The sequence below is a fragment of the Netta rufina genome (genome assembly GCF_964035555.1).
Source record: "Netta rufina genome assembly, chromosome: 3".
Taxonomy (NCBI): domain Eukaryota; kingdom Metazoa; phylum Chordata; class Aves; order Anseriformes; family Anatidae; genus Netta; species Netta rufina.
The window spans coordinates 64,226,696-64,248,330 of NC_140125.1; the positions used below are offsets into that span (position 1 = coordinate 64,226,696).

The 21,635-nt window shown below is 42.9% G+C and overlaps 1 protein-coding gene across 3 annotated transcripts in view; it reads right to left on the reverse strand.

Moving 5' to 3' along the window:
• Positions 1 to 7,252, reverse strand: part of MAP3K7 (mitogen-activated protein kinase kinase kinase 7) — a 48,870-nt gene extending 41,618 nt beyond the window's left edge. For all 3 annotated transcript variants that reach the window (XM_084284400.1, XM_084284399.1, XM_084284398.1), the window contains exon 1: positions 6,591 to 7,252. In XM_084284400.1, the coding sequence (XP_084140526.1) occupies positions 6,591 to 6,683 (93 nt within the window). In that variant the 5' untranslated portion in view covers positions 6,684 to 7,252. The remainder of the gene's footprint in view (positions 1 to 6,590) is intronic.
• Positions 7,253 to 21,635: the final 14,383 nt, after the last annotated feature.

Below are 21,635 nucleotides of genomic sequence, written 5' to 3' on the forward strand. Positions count from 1 at the left end.
TATCAAATGCTGTACATAAACAAAGATACATGACACTGACTGGTAAGTATGTAGACTATACTGACTGATAAGTATGTAGACTAGAAATCATGCAGGAAATAAGAGACTGCAGATATGTTAAGCTGTTAAGGATGTATTTTGTCCTAAGGGACGTGAACAGTGGTCCCCCTACCCCTTCCCAGTAAAACAAGAAAAAAGCATCCTATATATATATCCTTTATACTATAGGGGCATACTATTCCCCTATCAAATGTTGAAATTAATCCTTCCAAAGTTTCGATTTTGTATCAGCTGCAGAGGTCCTCTGTTTACTCAAAAATATAAAGATACAGAAATAGTTTTTATCCCTATCCATGAAAACTTCATGCCATTTAGCTCTGCATGTTGTAAACGTAGTGCTTTTCTTTCTAAAAAGGCTTTGCTGGATATTCAAGGCAGCAATAAAACACAATAGCTCCCTGGGTAGCATATGTAGTATGAGAATTGTCTTCACAATTTGCAGTATCTACATGACATTTTTGTTTATGATTATAGGAAGAAAGACAAGCACTTCAAAATTAACAAAACCAAACCTGTGCTTCCAACAGACAGCAGTCTCTAAATTATCTTTAGTACGTTTGTCCCTTTTGTTGCTGGTGTATCCAGAAATGAAAGGTCCAGTGAAACTTATGGATCTTTTTAGCTTCAGACACAATGCACGATGGAGGGCAAAACCAAGTTTGACAGTGTTTTGTGAAAACAGAAACATTTTTAATATGTTAACTTCTCTTTATCTACCAGAGTTGCAGCCGTACCAATAAAGCACACTAATATTTTTAGTTTTTCACCCATCTGCCCATAAAACATATGGGAAAGACACGCATTAAAAAAAGTGCCAACAGAAGCCATGAACAACAGTTTAGAGCCCCTTAAATATATCCCTAAATTTTCTATCATTCCAGCCTCAAATTCCAGCTTTAGTTCCCCTGCATTTGCTATGCTTTATTAAGTAGGTTGAAGCAAATCGGCCCCATGCCACAAATGACTGTGGCCAATGTGCTGGCAGAACTTTTAGGAAGGAGTTCAGATCTGCCAATTCTTACAGTAGAAGTCTTTGACTGGTTAAGTTTATCTGTACTAGTGCTCAACCCAATTCTAAATGTTGCTTGCCCTTTCCAGGATTTATACTGCAGTGACAAAAACTCCATCCAAACCCTAAAAAGAACATAAGCAATCCCACTAGCACCTAGATTTCATAGCTAGTTTTAACTTCACTTTAATTTATACAAAATGTTGTAAGAAAAATAAAAGATTTATTAATGAAAAATCATTGATTAAAAAATAATTTTATTCTTAATAAACACACCTAACTTCTCTTTGCTACAAAGTGATACAGGCAGTCCTTGTTCCAGGCATTACCTTCTTGAGTTGGACAACACTGCACTATTACTTAGTTCTGTTAAAAGAAATCTTTCAATTTCTTTTCAACTTGTGCAGAACATGCTCATGGAGTACCAAAGTACTGTCACACCTGTTCTGAATATTATCACAAAATCACAGAATGGCTTGGGTTAGAAGGGACCTTAAAGATGATCTAACTCCAAGACCCCTGCCATAGCAGGGATGCCACCCACTAGATCAGGGTGTTTCCAGACTTTTTTTTTTTTTCTCTCCTCTCCAAACATGAAACTCTCTGCGTGCAGATAGCTCACTCATTCTAAGAAATGTGTGCATCTCAAGCAGAGATAACAGTTTCTCAGGTTATACTTTCATTCCAACTTTTTACATACTGATAGCCTTTTACAAGGCTGTCTCAAGAACTGAACTCATTTTAATTAACAGTAATTTAACCATATTAACAAAAGATTTGTCTGATGTTCTTGTATGTATCAGTTTGTTCCATTACAGCAGCCCAGACAGGAGGTTCTTTCTAGGTTTAGACACAAATTGCTGGATAACGAGGCACTCAAGGTAAGGGGCTCCAATATGAGTTTGGCTTGCTGGCCTGGCACAGTCTAAAACTATTGGTCTTTGAAAAACAAATAATCATCCTACAGTTGGTAAAGCACTACTGGAATCCACCAGCTGGGATACATAAAGGTCACACTAAGTTTGTTTTATTATTTCAGTTTTTATTCTGCTGGGAAAGGCCTTCCCCCTCCCCTATTTCTGGTAGCAGTTACACTGTCAATCACTTGTGACCTTAGCTGCCACATCAGACATGGAACTTGGTTATTATCTCATAAATACGTGTCTTGTTTTCACCACTGGCATCCAAGAGCCTGCGAGGTTTCTTTCCCAGGCGTTCTTATGAGAGGGAAATATCAGTATATTTTAGGGGACGCAAATTGATTGATCGAACATATTTCTACATGTTGAAATAGATGTAAAGTCTTACATTAATGGTTTAACTAGACTGTTACTGATTTGTGAACGTTTTACTGCAAGCTAAATTTCATCCACATGAAATTGATGTTGTGTAACTACTGCTATAAATTCACACTCTACACTTCAGCTAGTTTTTCATGTAGATGAATTAAGAGAATCTTCCACCAGTATAACTAAACAAAATTTAAACGATGATTTCAATTAAATCATAAATGTACCTAGACTAAATCATAGAAATTCATGCTTATGCTTTCACCATCTACTCAGTTTTTGTCTTTGCTTCTGGATGCCCAGGACTGTACCTTAGAGGCTTGCTTTCTGAAAAAAGCTGAGAAGTTGCAGACGTGCCTAACTTCAGATGGATTCCCAATTACCACCCCTAGCTCCTTAGAACCAAGCCTTTTGTACCCAGGTCAGAATATTATTCAGATATACACCAAATGTATAATTCAGATCTCAGTGCAGTTCTTGTCAACACTCCTTCTACCTGCACAGATTTTCAGAACAGGTATTCTACAACTATAGACACAATCCATGGAGGACTGCATCTAAAAAAGATGAAGTCTTACACAGAGGTAGCAACAATTCCATGTTCAGCAGATGTTTACACAATCCAGTGTTGTCTTGTAGTGCAAGGGACATAAGTGGTCACCGCATTTCATTTAAAGTTTACTCTAAAGAAAAGCAAAGAGCAAAACACATTTATCTCACTGAATTCCTCACATATTTGCCTCTGAACTTCTCTGCTCCGTAACTTCAAGGAACACATACATAAATTTCAGCACACTTCTCACACAGTTGATGAAATTATTCAACTGCTTCAAAAACATCTAACGTAGGTGAACCGACTAAAAATTGCATCTCCTTAGTTGCTGGCACCTTAAGTAGGTTTCCTGAAATAAATATTTAGAAAGCTTACTTATTCATCTTAAAGAAAACATTCCCCGAAATCCCCTTAGAATTCACTGCTGTTCAAACAGATTGCTGAGTACAAACTTCAACGTATATCACAGTACATAAGGAGAGCATTAAACAACAGTTTTCAAGTAAATTACACACTCTAACACTTGGAACTTGCAACTTGGCAAATGAGGCAGTGGTTTTCAACCTGCCTACATCAAGCAGCGACTGGGCAGGGCCCCAGCATACAAGACCAGACGTGCATCTCTTGGCTGTGCAATCTAAGGCGCACACACACATCATGTGATGAAGAGGTCTGCGCTTTGGTCATGTATGGGACTGTTCTCGAGTTACATGATGGAGAAGGGCTGATTTCAATTACATTAAATTTTCAGATAAATTCTTAAGTATTACTTATCTGGTTTCTTAGATTTACTTATCTGGTTTCTAGTGATTTGTTGGTCCAGTACATGAAAACTTGAAAAGGCAGTCACACGGTCAAAATTAGGCATGGTAATAAAGTAGGGAACGTTTCTGTTGAACCCAAATTTTAAGTTGTTTTTCCCCTTCTAGTTTTGAACACACTCCCCTTGTCACATCAATCTTGACTTGACTCCAACTCATTCATAATTATCTCCACATTTTACTTCAGTCCACGCACTTTAAAAAATGAAAAGGCAGCCTGAAGTTGGAGATATGCTTGACTTACAGGAAGTAACAGTGCAGGATAGCTGCACAATACAGCCACATACACGGTAACTAAAACAAAACATGGTATATTCTTGATATCCTCAGGCAGAGTTCGGCTAAACCTAAATGAAAGTGCACTTATAGATCTCACATTTATTAGCAAGGACTCAGTGCCTGCAAGTATTCCAGAACTTCAATATCTATTAATAAACCAGTGGCAGCGTGGAACTGCTATCTGCTGACAAGACAGCCTTGATAATACAACAGCAAAGCTATGATTATACAAGCATTCATTTGAGTTTCCACTGCAGATCTGTTGACACTCCATTTTGAAACATCTGAAGTTTACCATTAAAACTTGACCATTTTGAACCCTTACAGCCAATTCAAAATGCTTGAAAACTTCTGGATCTGCAGTGAGCACAGACAACTTTCAGCAATAGGGTATGTTTTATGATTGCAAAGTTGTCTATCTGCTCTGAAACTGTACCACGAATAAGAGGTTAACAACCACAGTTGAGGAAAGCTAGGTCTAAGCATGGTTCCTAATTCACCTGTTTTATCGTAAGGTAGATCTTAATTCTCTTACTGCACAATGACATTTAGACTGTTCAGCACTATGGTAGCCCCATTGCCTAATAATAATATCGGGTAGAACAGGTACATAAGGCATAACTCAAAATGCTACAACAGCTGTCATCAGCTTTCCTCATGAAGAGGACAATTCATCAAAGCTTCCTTGCTCATATTACATGAGATTTGTCATCTCCAACACAGATACTACTCTGGGGACAACACAGCCATCACACTAAATAAGGCCCAAATTAGTGCTTAGGCATTATCTCTATATACATTTTTGTGCATACATTCCTGTATCTGCAGGTGCTAGGCAGGCATGTACGACACAGCCATGCTCTGGACATTAAGCTTTAGAATGACAAATTCTAGGTACGCCAATTACTTGCTTTGCAAGCCCACATTTTCTACGTGCAAAAAGGCAATACGGTCCTTGCTGACAGTCTTCCCAAGGGTGCTGTGAGGATAAAAAATTTGTATAGTGTTTTTTTCGTTCAAAGTGCTGTGTGCGGAGTGTACGTGCTACTCACTTTTATGAGCCATCACTGGGCACCTTTCTATGATGGTTAAATTCCTACGAACTTTATTTTCTTCTGTGGGTGAGGAAAGCCACTTCTCCTGAAGAATGCGATTTGATCCCTGTCCATTAGCAAGTGTTGCAAAAATGTCAGTACATTATCAAACGCAAAAATATTTTAAATTCCCAAACACCATAAAATTCTCTCATTTTACAACAGTTAAATGCATAAAGGGAAGAGGAAAGATTAGACGGAGTCAAAAAATCACCAACGTTACCATATCGTACAAAGAAGAAAAGGCAACATTTTGGAAGAAAATATCTTCTGAAAGCTTCCAGTGCCTGCTTTGGTGGAAGCTGAAGGCACCATGATGCTACCTGAATACAGCAAAAAGCATTCTGATGTACTATTAAATACCACAGATTTTATGTTCTATGAACCCTCCCAAGCTATGCAAGCCCAGTCCGATAATTATGACCAAAGCACTTTAATGGTTGTTATACCCATAAAAGCTACTACAAGAAGCTAAATTTACTCCCACATAAGGACTTTAAGAACAAAAGGGGAATTATTACTGAAAGAGATAGACGGTAATTGGCAAATAAACACACAAAGCAGTCTTCAATGTCTGTTTGGGACCAGCCTCTATGAACTTGTGCGATCAAATTCAGTATGGATCTGCATGAAGCAACTTCATGCCAGTAGAGACCTCACCAGAGGAGAAAAATCCAGCAGAAATATTTTGTGTGTGTGCGTCTGTGATTTAAACACTGCTGCGGTAAACGCATACTAAACTTTTCAGTAAAGTATGCAAGCTTCATGGGAAATCCAGGAAGACAAAAAAGACCGTAAGAAATTCTGTACTTTACCCAAAGAATTCAAGGCAGTAATCTCACTGTGAAACTCCCTACCGGTGAGGAAGAAATGCTCGCTTCCAACTATGTTACACTGAATGCCACTTCCTGGGTAACAGGCACCAGTCACAGATAAGTGTTACAGATCCACAAGTGCAACATCATTAGCGTGTGTCAAAAAAAATAATAAAATAATAAAATAATAATAATAAAGAAGGATAGATGTGTGTCCTGACTGCCATCAGAGCTGTAAACTTGGGCGATAGTTAACACTGGTACGATGACTAAATACACAACGATTCAGGCCGGTGGCAGGAGGAGGCGAAAGCAGAGACGCACTGAAACAAGGATTCCCGGGGCACACCAGAGCTCGCAGTTCCCTCCCGTGCAAGGCTTTGACAACTGCTCTCACCACCCATCCCACGACGGGAGGCGAAACTTTCGGGGAGCAGACGGCGCTTGGGAGACGCTCCCGTCCCCGCTCCCGCGTGGGGGCTGGCGGCAGGCGGCTCCCCGGCACCCCGCCCGCTTTGTTCTCCGCTGGGGGCCCGGGGGAGCCCCCCGATTCCCAGCGGGGCAGGGAGGGCGCCGGGAGGGCGGCCGTGAGCGCCCGGCTCCGCTCGGGGCCGGTCCCTGCCCGAGGCCGCGGCGGGGGGCGAGGCCGCGCTGCCCGCCACTCGCTCACCTCTTCCACCTCGATCTCCTTGTAGTCGATCTCCTCGAAGTTGAGCACCGGGGGGGTTTCAATCATCTCAGCGGAGGAGGCGGCAGCGGACATCCCTCCTCTGGCACCTGGGGGGACGAGAGCCCAGGGCAGGCCGAGGGGGGCGCAGGGCCCGGGGCTACGCGGGGCTCCTGGCCGCCGCCGGCTCCTGCCCTCCGCGGGGGCGCCGGGCGCCGAGGGCCTGGCCGGGACGAGGCCGCATCCGCGGCGGCCGCGGGCCTCAGTGGCGGCGGGCGGAGGCCCCGCAGGCCCCGGCGGCGGCGGCGGCGGCGCCGCGGCGCATCCCGCGCCCTCCCGCACCCCCCCCTTAGGCCGCGGCCTCCCCGGAGCCCGGCAGCCGCCTACGGCCGCGCGTCCGCGGCGCAGGGAAGGGGGCGCCCCCGGGGTGCTGCCGGCGGTGGCGGTGGCGGTGCGGGGAGGGAAGGGGGGGGGCGCTCAGAGCCGCCGCGCCGCCGCCACCGCGGACATGGGAGCCGCTTCCTGCCGCCCCGGGCCGGGCCGGGCCGCGCCGCGGGGGAGGGAGCGCAGGGGAAGGGGGCGGGATGGGGAACGGCGCCGGCAGCGGCCGCTGCTCCTCGGCCGGCCGCGGCGGGGCCACGGCCTGGCGGCGGCGCCCCCGCCCCCGCCCCCGCCGCGCCGCTCCGCCCCCCGGCCCCGCCGCACGCTGCCGGCAGGGGGAGCCCCGGCCCCGGCGCCGGCCCCGGCCCCGGCCCCGGCCCCAGCCCCAGCCCCGGCCCCGCTTCCTCTTCCTGCCCGCTCCGAGCCCCGCGGCTGTGGTGGCGCCGCCGCCATCTCGTGGTAGCGGGGACGTGCCCCGGGCTCGTTCCCCACACACAGCCGAGCCTTACTGCTCGCCTCCGTGAGGCGAGGGGCAGAGGGCTGGGTGTTGAATGTGGCTGACACACGCGTGTGTGTTTGTACACGCGTGCACAAGTGTGTGCATGTTGTCTCAGTTCTGCCTTCAGAGACGCAGCGGTGGTTTCTCAAGAGGAAGTGTGTGTGGGAGGGTGGCTGGGCAGGGGGTAATTAAGGGAGTGATGCACACACGCAGCACTAAAAGGGGTAGGACTCGTGAGCCAGCACACCTTCACCACGCCCTTTCCTGTCCACGAGTTATGGCAACAGCCCGCTCTTAACAGCTGGCGTGTCTGCTTGTGCTTCTGGCTTGAGCAGCGCGTTTGGGGGTGACCTGCTGGAGAGCAGCTCTGCAGAGAGGGGCCTGGGGGTCCTGGTGGGCAGCGGGGTGACCACAAGACAGCAATGTGCCCCTGTGGCCGAGGTGCCCAATGCTATCCCGGGCTGCAATCGGAAGAGTGTTGCCAGCAGGTCAAGGGAGGTGATCCTGCCCCTCTGCTCAGCCCTGGTGAGGCCACACCTTAGAGTACTGTGTCCAGTGCTGGGCTCCCCAGTACCAGAGGGCCATAGAACTAGAGGAGTGAGTCAGGAGGGCTACGAAGACAATTAGGGGACCGGAGCACCTGTCATACAAGGACAGGCTGAGAGAACTGGTTCTGTTTAGCCTGCGAAAGAGAAGAGTGAGGGGACACCTCATTAATGTGTATACATATCTGAGGAAAAGGTGTCAAGAGGATTGAGCTGGTCTCTTTTTAGTTGTGCCCAGTGACAGGACGAGAGGCAACGGGCACAAACTGAAGCACAGGAGGTTCTGGCTGAATATGAGGGGGCACTTCTGTGCTGTGAGGATGACAGGGCACTGGGACAGGTTGCCCAGAGAGGTTGTGGGGTCTCCTTCTCTGGAGATATTCAAAACCTACGTGGATGCCATCTGGCACAACATGATCTAGGTGATCCTGCTAGGCAAGGGGATTGGACTAGATGATCTTCAGAGGTCCTGTCCAATCTCAGCCATTCTGTGAATCTGTGATCCCTGTTTTGGTGCTAGATCTCCTAGGTTTAGTATGTAGGGCTACCCACGGTGCTGAGATGGAGTGGATGTAGTTGCTGTCTCTCACTGAAACAGCTGTGCTTCATTTCCATATGTTTAGCCTCAGTGCTATATATAAAAAGTTATGTTATTGTAAAATACTATTAATGGCACGTAATTTCAGCAGCTCCAGTGAGCTTTCATAGATCTTCCTCACTAAAGTGCTAGCAAATGTTTGTACCTCACAGTGAAGTCTAGTAAATGGGAAAGAGAGCTGATTTACACAGCTAGCCTGAAAAAGCTGCTTAAGCAATTAACTGGGAAAGAGAAGATCAAGATAAGGAGGAATATGGGCAGTAACCTACCAACATGACGGCTCCAAATGTTGCTAGAAAAAGCGAAGTAAAACCAGTCCTGTCACAGCTATGGCTTTTTGCAATAGATTGTCATTTTGGGTTGTTTGCTCCCTTTTTGCCTTTTCCTGTCAGTCCTGCTGGGAATTCCAAATGTCCAGAAACCCCCAGACGAACTGTCGTGGTGCAGGTGGTGCAGGTACCAATTGACTGCATTGCAAGCAAGATTAAACTCGTTTCCAGAACAGGTTGGATCAGTGTGGTTACATTGTGCAAGTGACCTTTGTGTGCATGGGGAGCAGGCTCATGTCCTGAATACATCGAATTCCTGTTGCTTACTGATTTTACAATACATTTTGGTCTAGAAAAATCTACAGAGGCTGGTGTTAGAAATGGCAAGGCTTCCCTTACCACAAAATCTGGTTAATATCTGCTTGATCCTGAAGTGGAATAATTAGGAGCCCCTAGTTTGTGAAAGGTTGTATTTAGATTTAGATACTGACTCTGGTGCTCTCAAGATGCATAGTCTCCGGATGACGCAGATCTAGCACCTGATATACTCAGGTGTATGTTGCAGTTTTGCCTTCATGAAAGCTGCCATTAGTGCACACCTTTATCATAGTGTGACATGGAGTCACAAAATAGGCACTTTTGTACCTGGACCTGATGACTTAAGGAAAAACTTATCACTGGTGTACGAGTAGCAGCTGCTGCTACTATGTCAGGTGCTGAGTGTGCAATATGTTGGCTCTTGGAAGATGAAGAATATAGATTTCTGAGGTATTGAGAAATTAGGTTAGATAAAAAACAGACTCCTAACATTTAGACACTTCTCAGATAAATTTGTAGTGATGAATGGATTGCTTCAGTCCTGTAAACACTTTTAAGATTTTGCACATGGAAAGTAAGGAGGAGATTGGTGACAGCCAGCATGGTTTCACTAAGGGCAGATCATGCCTGACAAACCTGGTGGCCTTCTAGATGAGGTGACAGCATTGCTGGATAGGGGAAGAACAACTGACATCATCTGCCTGGACTTGTGCAAAGCATTTGTTGCTATCCCCCATGATATCCTTTTCTCTGAATTGGAGAGACATGAGTTCGATGGATGGACCACTTGGTGAGTAAGGAATTGGATGGATGGTCACACTCGAAGAGTTGTGGTTGATGGCTTGATGTCCAGGTGGAGATCAGTAGGGAGTGGTGTTCCTCAGGGGTTGGTATTGGGACTGGCACTACTTAACATCTTTGTTAGTGACATGGACAGTGAAACTGAGTGCGCCCTCAGCAAGTTTGTCGATGACACCAAGCTGTGTGGTGTGGTCAACTCGCAGGAGGGAAGGGTTGCCATCCAGAGGGACCTGGATGGGCTTGAGAGGTGGGCCTGTGCGAACCTTATCAGGTTCAACAAGGCCAAGCATAAGGTCCTGCACCTGAGCTGGAGCAATCCCAAACACAAATACAGACTGGGTGGAGAACGGATTAAAAGCAGCCCTGAGGAGCAGGACCTGGGGGTGTTGATTGATGAGAAGATTGATATGAGCCGTCAATGTGTGCTTGCAGCCCAGACAGCCAACCATATCCTGGGCTGAATCAAAGGAAGCGTGGCCAGCAGGTCGAGGGAGGTGATTCTGCCCCTCTGCTCTGCTCTCGTGTGGCCCCACATGGAGTACCGTGTTCAGCTCTGGGACCCCCAGCACAAGATGGACATGGACCTATTAGTCCAGAGGAGGGTCACAAGGATGATCAAAGGGCTGGAGCACCTCTCCTACAAAGACAGGCTGAGGGAGTTGGTGTTGTTTTGGAAAGATGGCTGCTTGGGTGGTTGTACTTTAGATGGCAGTTGGTGATCTCTGGTAAATATAATTGAATGTTTGGCTTTCTGTTATGTTTCACAGAACTCTCTTGAGGATACACATCAGGCAAGTGACAGTTGCTGTCTTTTATATTTTAGCAGTGTGATTCCTCCGTTACCTTTATTTTTTTGTTGATGAGAATTAAGAGCACAGAGGACAGCATTCCAATTATAGTTGTTTGTAAGGTTCATTTCCTTTCTGAAATTGATGTAGAAATATGTATCTCAAAAATAATGAGTTCTCTCTTTTGTGAAAGTGGAGTCATCATCATTATCAAAATGTCACTGTTGTGAAGATCAGATAGGGTTTTAAGGAAGTGGTAATTTTGCTGTTACTTCTTTTTGTTTTCTGACTGACAGTCTTAATTAGCTATGTGTTGGGTTTGAGGACTGAGGATAACTTGTACGCTCCCAAAATAGAACACTTTAAATATTTATTCAACAAACACATTTGAAAGGTGAAGGAAAAGAAAAGCACTCCAGCTGCATCCATCATGGGCTTTGTTTATCTGGGAGAAAAGCTTTGTTTAGAAGAAAAGACTAGAACTTGGGAAGGCAGTGTTCTTTCCCTCAATAGTTTATCTCTCACGTTGGAGAGAAATTACATTTCAGGGAAGGTCAGCACTTAAAGATTGTTTGAAATCTCAAGATAACATGTCAAATTTCAGGTTCCAGCTCCCTTAAAATTATCCCATGTAACAGCTGTAGGAGTTTTTTTAAGAAGAACAAACCATCATTATTTTAAGGTAAAGGAGGAAAAAAACCCAACAACTAAGTAATTTCTTTAAGAAGACTTCACCTTGTGTAATACTTTCAGTATATGCATTTTCGTTTCAGCTGGTTAAAATACCTAAGTTTAAGCAAGGGAAGAATGATGCTAGAGAGCAGTGGTGGAAGGTGTTGAATGGTGTCTTGTTCAGTATGGTGCAGTTCTTGCCTAATCCGCTCTTCTCATGTAGCTTCTTCGGCTCTTGTCGTAAGATTTCCTGCATGGGTTGCAGCATTTAGGTATGTCTAATTTGACTGTGAATCTCAGTTGCAATCACAGAATGGTTGAGGCCGGCAGGGCCCTCTGGAGGCCATCTGGTCTGACTCCCTGCTCAAGCTGGGCCACCCAGAGCAGGCTGCCCAGGACCTGTTCAGGCTTTTTTGAGTATCTCCAGGGAGTATTGGATCAGTGTGGTTACGTTGTGCAAGTGTTCTCTGTATGCCTTGGGAGCAGATTTGTGTCCTGAACACACTGAATTCCTGTTGATTCTTGCTCCTCCAAGAAGTCTCCACAACATCTCAACATCTCTGGGCAACCTATTACATTGCTTGGTCACCCTCGCTGTGAAAAAGTGTTTCTTGATGTTCAGATGGGACCTGAACCCGACTCCCGACTCCTCCCATGTTTCAGTTTGTGCCCATTGCCTCTTGTCCTGTCACTAGACACCACTGGAAAAAAACTACAGTTCTTTTTGCGTTTTAAAAACTCTTGCAAAGCAGCATAAAGTTTTTTTTTTTTTTTTTTTTTTTTTTTTTTCCTGCAGAATACTTTGTGATAGCAGCCCCAACGTGCTTCATGTTTTTTTTTTTTTTTTTTTTTTTCCTTATTTTCCTTTCTGCACAGACTTCTCCACACTATGTAAAAAACTTCTGAAGGGCTGTGAATTCACTCAAATACCTTCAGCTGAGGTATGCCTTATTACTTGCAATGAAAAGCATACATTTTTAAAAAAATACAAGCCTTGCAAAACAAGTACGTGAGTTGCTTTGTGAAATACCAAACACAGCTGTATGCAAGGAACTGTGTTCACTTTGATAAAGGAAAAGGAAGTTCTCTCATATGAATCTTGCAGTAACTCAGGTGGTCAGAATTGTTCCTGAAGAGTGCTCTGCCTCTTAATCTGCGGCATATGAGATCTCAAAGGTTTCTAGCAGCCCAAGCTACCCAGAGAGCAAGGAAATAGATGTAGTGCAGCCACTGTGCACAAAGGGCAAAGTAAAGGTGAGAGATGATCTAGATGCAGTCCCAAAACTAAATTAACACTTCACCCCTGTTGCAGCTGGCAGCAACTGGGACTGGCTAAGTGGCTAATGGGAAAAGATACTAAAGAATTAGCACAGGGAGAAGAAGAAACCCATGGTAATAGACTAGCTGATCTTCAGTTGAGGGGTCTAAAAGATATGGTATGTGAAGGTTCCGATAGAGGATATGTTAAGGAAAGGCAGAAGTGTTTTCAGGCAACTGTGAAATAACAAAAGTGATCTAGGCATCTAAATACAGTCTGCTCTCAGAAAGCTTTAAAGCTTTCTTTTTTTTTTTTTTTTTTTAAGGAATAATAGAGAGCATGGAGGTAAGTAGAATAAAATGTCACATCTCTTTTTTAATCAAGGGTAAATTATCTCAGATTAACAAAGGATCATTTTTGATAAATTCTGTGATATTTTTAGGCACAAGGAATGGAATAGAACTATTCTATCTTGATTGTATTTGATTTATTGCCTTGTGGGAAATTATTAATTAAGCTGGATATGATAAGAATCATTAAAAGAACTGAAAGTGGGTAAGGAGAGCATGAGAGCAGTCAGAAGACAGTGGGGACCATCAAAAGGGAAGTACTGGAATGGAAAGAAGTTACTAATAGATTTTTTTTTGAGATTGAGTTTTGAGATCAGCTTTGTTAATCTTAATAATTCCATTAATGATGTTGACAAAAGAATCAGGAGAGTGGCTGATACTTTCTGGTGACACAAGTTTAGACAGCATCGTTAATGGAGAGGAGGATAAGAATATCAAATGGGAAAAATTAGATGACTCTAGGGACAAGAGAAATAGAAGTGGCTAATATTTAAAATATTAAAGTGCAAGTTTGTGAATTAACTTGGGGACTCCTGGCATCTTCTTGTCCTTTAAGAGACTTATTGGGAACAGATGAAGAGTACAGCTTACATATTTTAACTTGTTTCAGGAGGACTATGAGTCTTGTAGGTAACGTGCCTAGAAAAAAGTCCAAGCTTGTATATATCCTGTATGATATACGTGATAAAGCTATACAGGGTTATGCGAGACCTCATCTAAAAGCCCCTACAGTGCTGGTTATCGGTGTTCCAAGAAAAATAAATTGAGGCCAACCTAGATGCAGAGAAAAGCTACTAAGATGGCCAAGATAAGAGAGGGCTTACCACAGAAGGGAAAATAAAACAACTTGGCATGCTTAACCCTGCAAAACAGAGAGGATATGTGTTGCCTCGTTTTACAGAGATTGGAAAGATAAAGATATTGGAAAGGTAAGCAGTGCTGATGAAAAAGTGATGTTCAGGCAAAAAGAAACTTCTTTTGGCACAACAATGCTGTTAATACATGCAAATTGGAAACCTGAAAAAGCTTTCTAGCCACCAGGGCCGAAGTTGCTTAGCTGTGTGGTGCCTGATCAGTGAAATCATTTATTTGACATAACTACCTGTGAGAGCAGAGTACTGTATTCATTGCCTAGGGAGATCTTTTCTGATCTTATGTTGGCCAAATGAGTGCTATTAAAAGTGTAAATAATATAATGAATTCTAATCATAGTCTTTTTTTTTTGGCTGAGTATACATTGAAATGAACTCATATGTTTATTACTTGAAAAAATATATTTTTGATAGATTTATGTGAGTAAGGCTTTGTTTTGAAATACAAGATGAAGTGTGGAGGGACTTTTAAAATTAAAAAAATTAAAAAAAAAAATAAAAAATTAAAAACAATTAAAAAAATTAAAAAAAAATTAATCTATTTTTTTTTCAATCCTGGAAAAGGATTATTGATTTTGTTTTTTCTTTACCATCTCTATAAACTTCAGACTTATGAGTCAAAAGAAGAGGAGGGAATTCTTGCATGTAGGATTTTTAAGTGATACTAGAAAAGGGAGATGACAGCCTTCTGTGTTTTAGGCAGGACACACGAGTGTGGAATGCCACAAAGTGCTATAATAGTGGACTGGAAGTAAGAGGGGAAACCACTCATGGTTTTAATCCTGTAATAAGAATAAAGACTAATGTCACCTGTGCACTTTTCCAGAAAGGCTTTTGAAAGTCAAGAACTCATCTTCAAAATGTTTCCATTTTCCTAGAAGATCTATTCTGCTATTTAAATGAGAAACAGGGATAGGTGCTCTGTGTACCTAGTTTCTGTTTTCATGCCAGCTAGAACTGACAGCAGCAAGAACATGGAGAGCTGTAGGTAATTCGGTCAAGTAAGCCAGCAGGTTAGAAACACCTCCACAGAAGGCTAGGGAAGGGCAGCCTGATTCTTATGGAGTTTGCAGTACTGTAGCCTTTACTTCAACAGCCAAATCAATGGAATAAAGTGCTGAGCCAATTAACTTATGAAGACCTAATTTTTGGCATCTCCTCAACATTTTCTAGTATCTAAGCATGTAAATCTTCAGTGAGCACAAATCCATCTTTCTCTTCATATCAGACCAGTAGGTTAGATGTTAATGACACTTCAGAGGCTGCTACACCTACTAGTTTTACTAGTCATAAATTTGCTCCTTGTAAAAAGGTTTAGTTTCTTTAAAATTTGAAAGAATTGTGAAATACAGGTGTCACATTCTAGTGGAGAATCCAGCCCTAGAGACACTGAGTGTTTTACATGGGTGGTGCTGTTAGTCATTGCTCTTCCACCCTATGTGATCCAGTTTATTGGTGCAAGGGAAGGGATCCAAGCTATGTGTTGTTACTCCCTAGCTCAATTAATTTTTAAGTATTTTACATGAAGTGGAACAAGAAGCTGAAGAACACTCAGTGCAAATTACCCCAAAATTGTATTTAATGACATCTTTGGGAGATGAATGTTTTAGGAGTGTTTGAATCCTCTTGGGCAAAGAGGTTTTGGACGGTGGTCCGTTGCACATACTGAACAATTCAACAAGAAGGGCTCATACAGTGATACTTTTTTTTTCTTTTTTCTTTTTTTTTTTTAATCTCCTGTTGGCCAGTCTAGCACAGATTTTTTTTTTTCTTGCAAAAACCTTAAACCAAAACATTAAAGATGAGCAATGAAAGAGCTGAAAATAGCACAGCATGCAGATGTTTCCATTTAGTGGCTGAATGGTTGAGAAACTATTTCATGTTGTGTGATTGAGGAGTGGACTTGCAGCTGCAAAGCACCTGCACTAGCAGGTGAAGTGGCCAGCAGGTCAAGGGAGGTGATTCTCCCCCTCTGCTCTGCTCTCATGAGACCCCACCTGGAGCACTGCGTTCAGCTCTGGGGCCCCCAGCACAGGAAGGACATGGACCTGCTGGAGTGAGTCCAGAGGAGGGCCACAAGGATGATCAAAGGTCTGGAGCACTTCTCCTACAAAGGCAAGTTGAGGTTGTTCAGCCTGGAGAAAAGAAGGCTCTGGGGAGACCTCATAGGGGCCTTCCAATACCTAAAGGGGGTCTATAGGAAAGCTGGAGGACTCTTTGTCAAGGAGTGTAGTGACAGGACAAAGGGTAATGGCTTTAAACTAAAAGAGGGTAGGTTTAGGTTAGATAAAAGGAAGAAATTCTTTCCTATGAGGGTGGTGAGGCCCTGGCACAGGCTGCCCAGAGAAGCTGTGGATGCCCCATCCCTGGAGGTGCTCAGGGCCAGGCTGGATGGGGCTTTGGGCGGCCTGGTCTGGTGGGAGGTGTCCCTGCCCATGGTGGAAGCATGGAAATCTATGATCTTTAAGGTCTCTTCCAAACCAAGCCATTCCATGATTCTATGATTCACCACTACGGTGGCAACATGGCATGCGACAGCTCTCCTCTTGCATCTAGGAAGTAGATGCACTGAAAAGCAAAGAAATACCATTGCCTGAATCACTTCCTTCTGGGGTCGGGTAGTTCAAATTCTCAAAGCCATTTCATTACCTATTCATTTACATTGATGAGAACCGTAGGCCAACACCCTCTAGGGAATCTAAATCTGTATCACTTGGACCCTACTTGTGAAGAGGATTTAAATATGTGTATCTCATGACTGTGGACAAACCCACCAAATATAACTGATATCTAAATTCACAGATGACCTGAAATGTTGACGATGAGACTTACATATTTCTCTGAGAAAGTCTCTTGACCTGTATCCAGTAATATACTGTGTCCAGTTCTCGTCTCCGTGGTGCAAAAAAGACAGAGATCTCCTGGTAAGAGTCCAGCAGAGGGCCACAAAGATGATACGGGGCCTGGAGCATCTTCCCTATGAGGAAAGGCTGAGAGACTTGGGTCTGTTTAGCCTTGAGAAGAAAAGACTGAGAGGGGATCTTATTAATGTTTATAAATACCTTAAGTGTGGGAGATAGAGGGATATGGCCAACCTCCTTTCAGTGGTTTGTGGAGACAGGACAAGGGTCCACAAAATGGAGCCCAGAAGTTCTGCACCAACATGTGAAAGAAGTTCTTTACGGTGAGGGTGACGGAGCACTGGGACAGGCTGCCCAGGGAGGTTGTGGAGTCTCCTTCTCTGGAGATATTCAAGGCCTGTCTGGATGCCTACCTGGGCAGCCTGTTCTCGGGAACCTGCTTTGGCAGGAGGGTTGGACCCAATGATCTCTTGAGATCCCTTCCAACCCCTACAATTCTGTGATTCCACAGCACGAATGCAAATAGATTTAAGCTTTCTTTTTATACAGCAAAAAATGAAAACAAAAATTCCCTCCACCCCCAAGACAGCGTAAAATTAAAGACTATTCTACGTGCTTTGGCACTGTATCTAAGTCTGGCTCAACTGGCAGAATCCAGTAAAGAGTGCCCCATAATTAAATGTCAGTAAGAGCTAATGGTAAAAAAGTGCTGCCTGTTGGTAAAATGCATGAGGGAAGCCTGCCTTTTGGTTTGGCCAAGACACAAGCCACTTAGGAAAGAAAAAAACTAGTTACTCTTCTTTATTAGGGGCATTAAATTCAGAGATGCCTATAAGAAGTTATATTTAAAAGTGCGAAAATTACATTTAATAGAGCTCTTAAAATATGACGACTGGGTGACTGTTTCTTCTGACAGCCAGCAATTACTTAATCATACAGATTTCTTTCACTGTATAAAAGAAATGGAGAAAAGCAGGTGATAGTTCCCTTTGGGCATCTAAGGATTTGATAACCTTGTTTCTTCAAATGTACTCAGGAATCTTACTGTCCCTAATCTCTGCATCATTTACTGAAAAGCAATAAGAAAAGTCATCTCAAAGGTCCTGACATTAGTTTGTTTATGTCATAGCCTTTAATTTTATGAAGTGTTTGCAGGGGCAGAATTCGACATACCTGAGACAATTGTTCTCTTCATTCAGCGTAACCAGAGAAATAAATTTGCAGCAAATGGAAGTCAAGAAAAGAATCTGAGCAAATGTAAAAGGAGGCATTTTTCTTCCAAGGAAGTTTTCACATTTGACTTATGAAAGATTTTGACTGGAACATGACTTCTTCAAAACAAGTAATTTGACGCTGGGAGAAATCATGCATCACATATGTTGCTGGTGCCTGGATCTATTTCATTCATCTTAGAATTTTATGTTTATATTATAGGTATTTCCTGAAACTGACTGCTCAGTGGAAGAAATCAATGCTGAGGCTGTTTTTATTTCCCCACAAGGTGGTACTGTGGTACTGACTATAGAAGTCTTGTTCTGGCTACAGTTGATTTATTTCTGCAACCCTTCTGCAAATGTGTTAAAGGCAGATTTTTGTCTGTGAAGGAGACAGTTCTGGTGTTACAATCAAATTTATTATCAGAATGGTCTTAAGGCTCTTTTTTTGGTGTGCTTTCTTTTCCTAACTTTTTTTTTTTTTTTTTTTTTTTGGTCTCATTAAAAATAGATTTTCTTGCAAGTTAAGATTACCAGAAAAACTCCATTATAGCTGTTTGGACTTTTTCACCTTTTATTACATTTTTTAAATCTAATCAGGCCATTTCAGACTCCCTTATTTTTCAAACTAAAACAGTTCCTGTATGGTTATTCAGAAATTCATCTTTTTTTTTTCTTTTTTTTTTTTTTTCCTTCTTCAGTTACATGTAAGTAAAAACAGGCACCTACAATTAATTACAGAAACGAAAGAATAAATTAAAAACATTAAATATTCAGGAGAATGCATTTCTCCCCCCTGGAAACAGACCTAACCACTATCAAACAGAGAAACGAAACATAATTAATTGCTTAAATTGAACTCTGCAAGCAGTATTCCAGCTGCTTGCAGAGGCCTGTAGCTTCTGTCATGAACATTAGCACACCCACCATCACATTTGATAAGCTGCATAATTTCCGTGGTTGTGTCTATATAGATACACCACCACAGTTTATATTAGAAAATCACGTAAGACTAGGGTAGAGGCCCGAGCACTAGTGTGCAGGCATGCATGCTGTTAAATGGTCATCACAGCCCTTGACCAAGGCCAAGGCCTGAACACCAAATACTCCCCCAGACAGAAATTGCTTGGGTTTGGCTGTAGTTTGTGCTTTACTGTGAGGAGAGATGAGCTTTATATTGACATGGGCCATGCAGTGCCTCTTGGTCCCGAGATCAGAGAATGGGCCCTGGTCCCTTTTATTAACCAGGATCAATGCAGCCATGAGGACCACCTGAGTAATGCTGTTGCTCCAAGCTAAGTATGCACTTGGGTAGGTTTGGGACTGCTCAGTTTTAGAAAAGCAAACTTATTTTCAGTGATATAGCTTTTACATCCATCATTTTTCTGTGTGGTCTGTTTTTTTCACCCCATGTACATGGGTATGCTATAGATAGCCTGAAAAAGCAAATACTCCGCATATTCTGGCCTTACCAGATATGAAACATATGAGCTCTAGTTATATATCTATATCTGGGGGTGGGGGGGAGGGCATTTGCAGGCTCACATTTAACTTTTTTTTTTTTTTTAAATATATATTAGAAAACAGTGATCTTGTTTAGTGATGCCTTGTTTAGTGATATTTAACCAAGTTTTAGAAAACTTACCTATTTTTCTGTAGAGTTTTGGTATATTCCTCCTGAATTGAAGAAACACATTTGAGAGCTGTATATGGCTATTATCTTTCAGACCATCCTTGCAAGTAGTGTCCCACTTCAGATTCTTGTGCTTCATGGCAGGCCAGGGACTATGACATACTTCAGGCAAGTGGTTGAGACCCCAGGCAAGTCATGAATTAAGAAGGTGCATCCATGTGGCACCACATAATCCTTTATCAAGGCAGAGGGAATGTTTCAAGTCCACAAGCAATCTAGCAGGCATTGTTTGCCAAGGTGCACAGCATCCCCTTTGTGGCCTCTAGGTCAGAGGATAGAGCTGGTCCTGCTGAGGTGAAAATGGGACACCAGATGCTCCTTGTTTGCAGAATATGTGACTCTGCAAAACTGAGGTGAGTAAGTGGGAGGCATGGGAACAGCAGATAGATGCTAAAATAAGAGCTAAGGAAGAGCTAAAGATCTAAAGTCCCCTGGCAAGTTCATGATTGCAAAGCAGATATACAGCTGTGGGATGCAAGTCTCTGATATCAGTGGGGTGTCTTTTGTCAATATTGTGCTTGTATTATTATGCTAACATTGGAGTGGGATAGGAGGTATTTCTACTCAAACATTCTGCATGCTCTACAAAAGGGGTCGCTTTTTTGTGCATCAGATCCCAGGCAGAGGATTTCCCTATGGTTATGCCTTCTCAAAGCATAAAGCTAAGGTCTATTAAATGCCTGTACACCCTATCTGGCTAACAACCTAACAGAACCATGCATCTTCAGCTTTTGACTCAGCTATTGGCAAATCTCCATCTATTACTCTTCTTTCTTCCTACTACTTTTCTTCATTCCAAAGAAGTCTTCTGAATCTTGGGGCTTTCCTGCAAATGTAGATGCTTAAAATAACACTTTCTGTGGGTTCTTTTAGATTTTTTTTTTTCCTTGATTCAGAGTATTAATTCTATGTGGGGGGAAAAAAGCACATGCAATGCCCTTGAAAGGTGTTCTGGACCATGAAGCAGTATCTCAAATGTGTTTGAATTAGGTCTACCTACAAAAAAAAAAAAAAAAAAAAAAAAAAAAAAAAAAAAAGCATGTGTCTTAGGCAGGCTCTTGAGACTCCTGGATATTAGAAGCAGGCTGGAAGGAATCACACTGAAGTGGTTTGCCAGTGGTACATAGATAGCATTGCTCGTAGGGATGTTTAGTAACATGGGTATAGTTCTTGTTTCCAGGACTTAGAGCTCATAAAAAGAAGGTGAAAAGTGATTAAATACTTTTCTAACATCATTTTTTTCCATGTCAGAATTTGCTGTAGGTGCCACAAGTTATCTTTGCAGGGGGAAAAGTGAGCTATATAGCTACAAGCAGGAAAAGGAGGTGCGTGTATGCCCTATAAAGTGGGAATCTTGTTTCCCATGACACTGGATCCTGGTAACAATATTGCTTTGTTATAAGAATGCACTTCAGAGATGGAACTGAAGCCATGCAAGACAACTTTCAGGATCTTACTTCTGAAAGCAGGGGAATATCACACAAAGAAGAGCAACAGATACTGAAAATATTTTCCCTGTGGCTTCCAGCTTTGGTTCCTGTTCCTAAATGCTCCTTCTCTGAAGCCTAAGAAAAGTATTAAGCTGGACTCACCCCTTCATGGCCCAGAGCTCACATGCACTCTGAAACATCTGCAGACTCTGACGTAAAGCAACCAGAAACCCCGTTGTTTTATGAGCCATTTTGGGCTTTAGGGAACCTTTGCTAAAGCACAGCTTTAGTATTATGAAAAGAAAATTAAAGGTCGCCTATTTGAGATGACCACCAAAGGGGACCGCAGGATCAAGATTACAAGAAATCTTTTAGGAATGCGCTTAAGAGCTAATAGAGCTGAGAAAATGACCTTTTGAAAGTCTTATTCTGTAATTTCTTTGTCAGCTGTTTTTGCCAGGTATGTCTACAAGATGCTTGTGGGTGAAATAGCTGACCC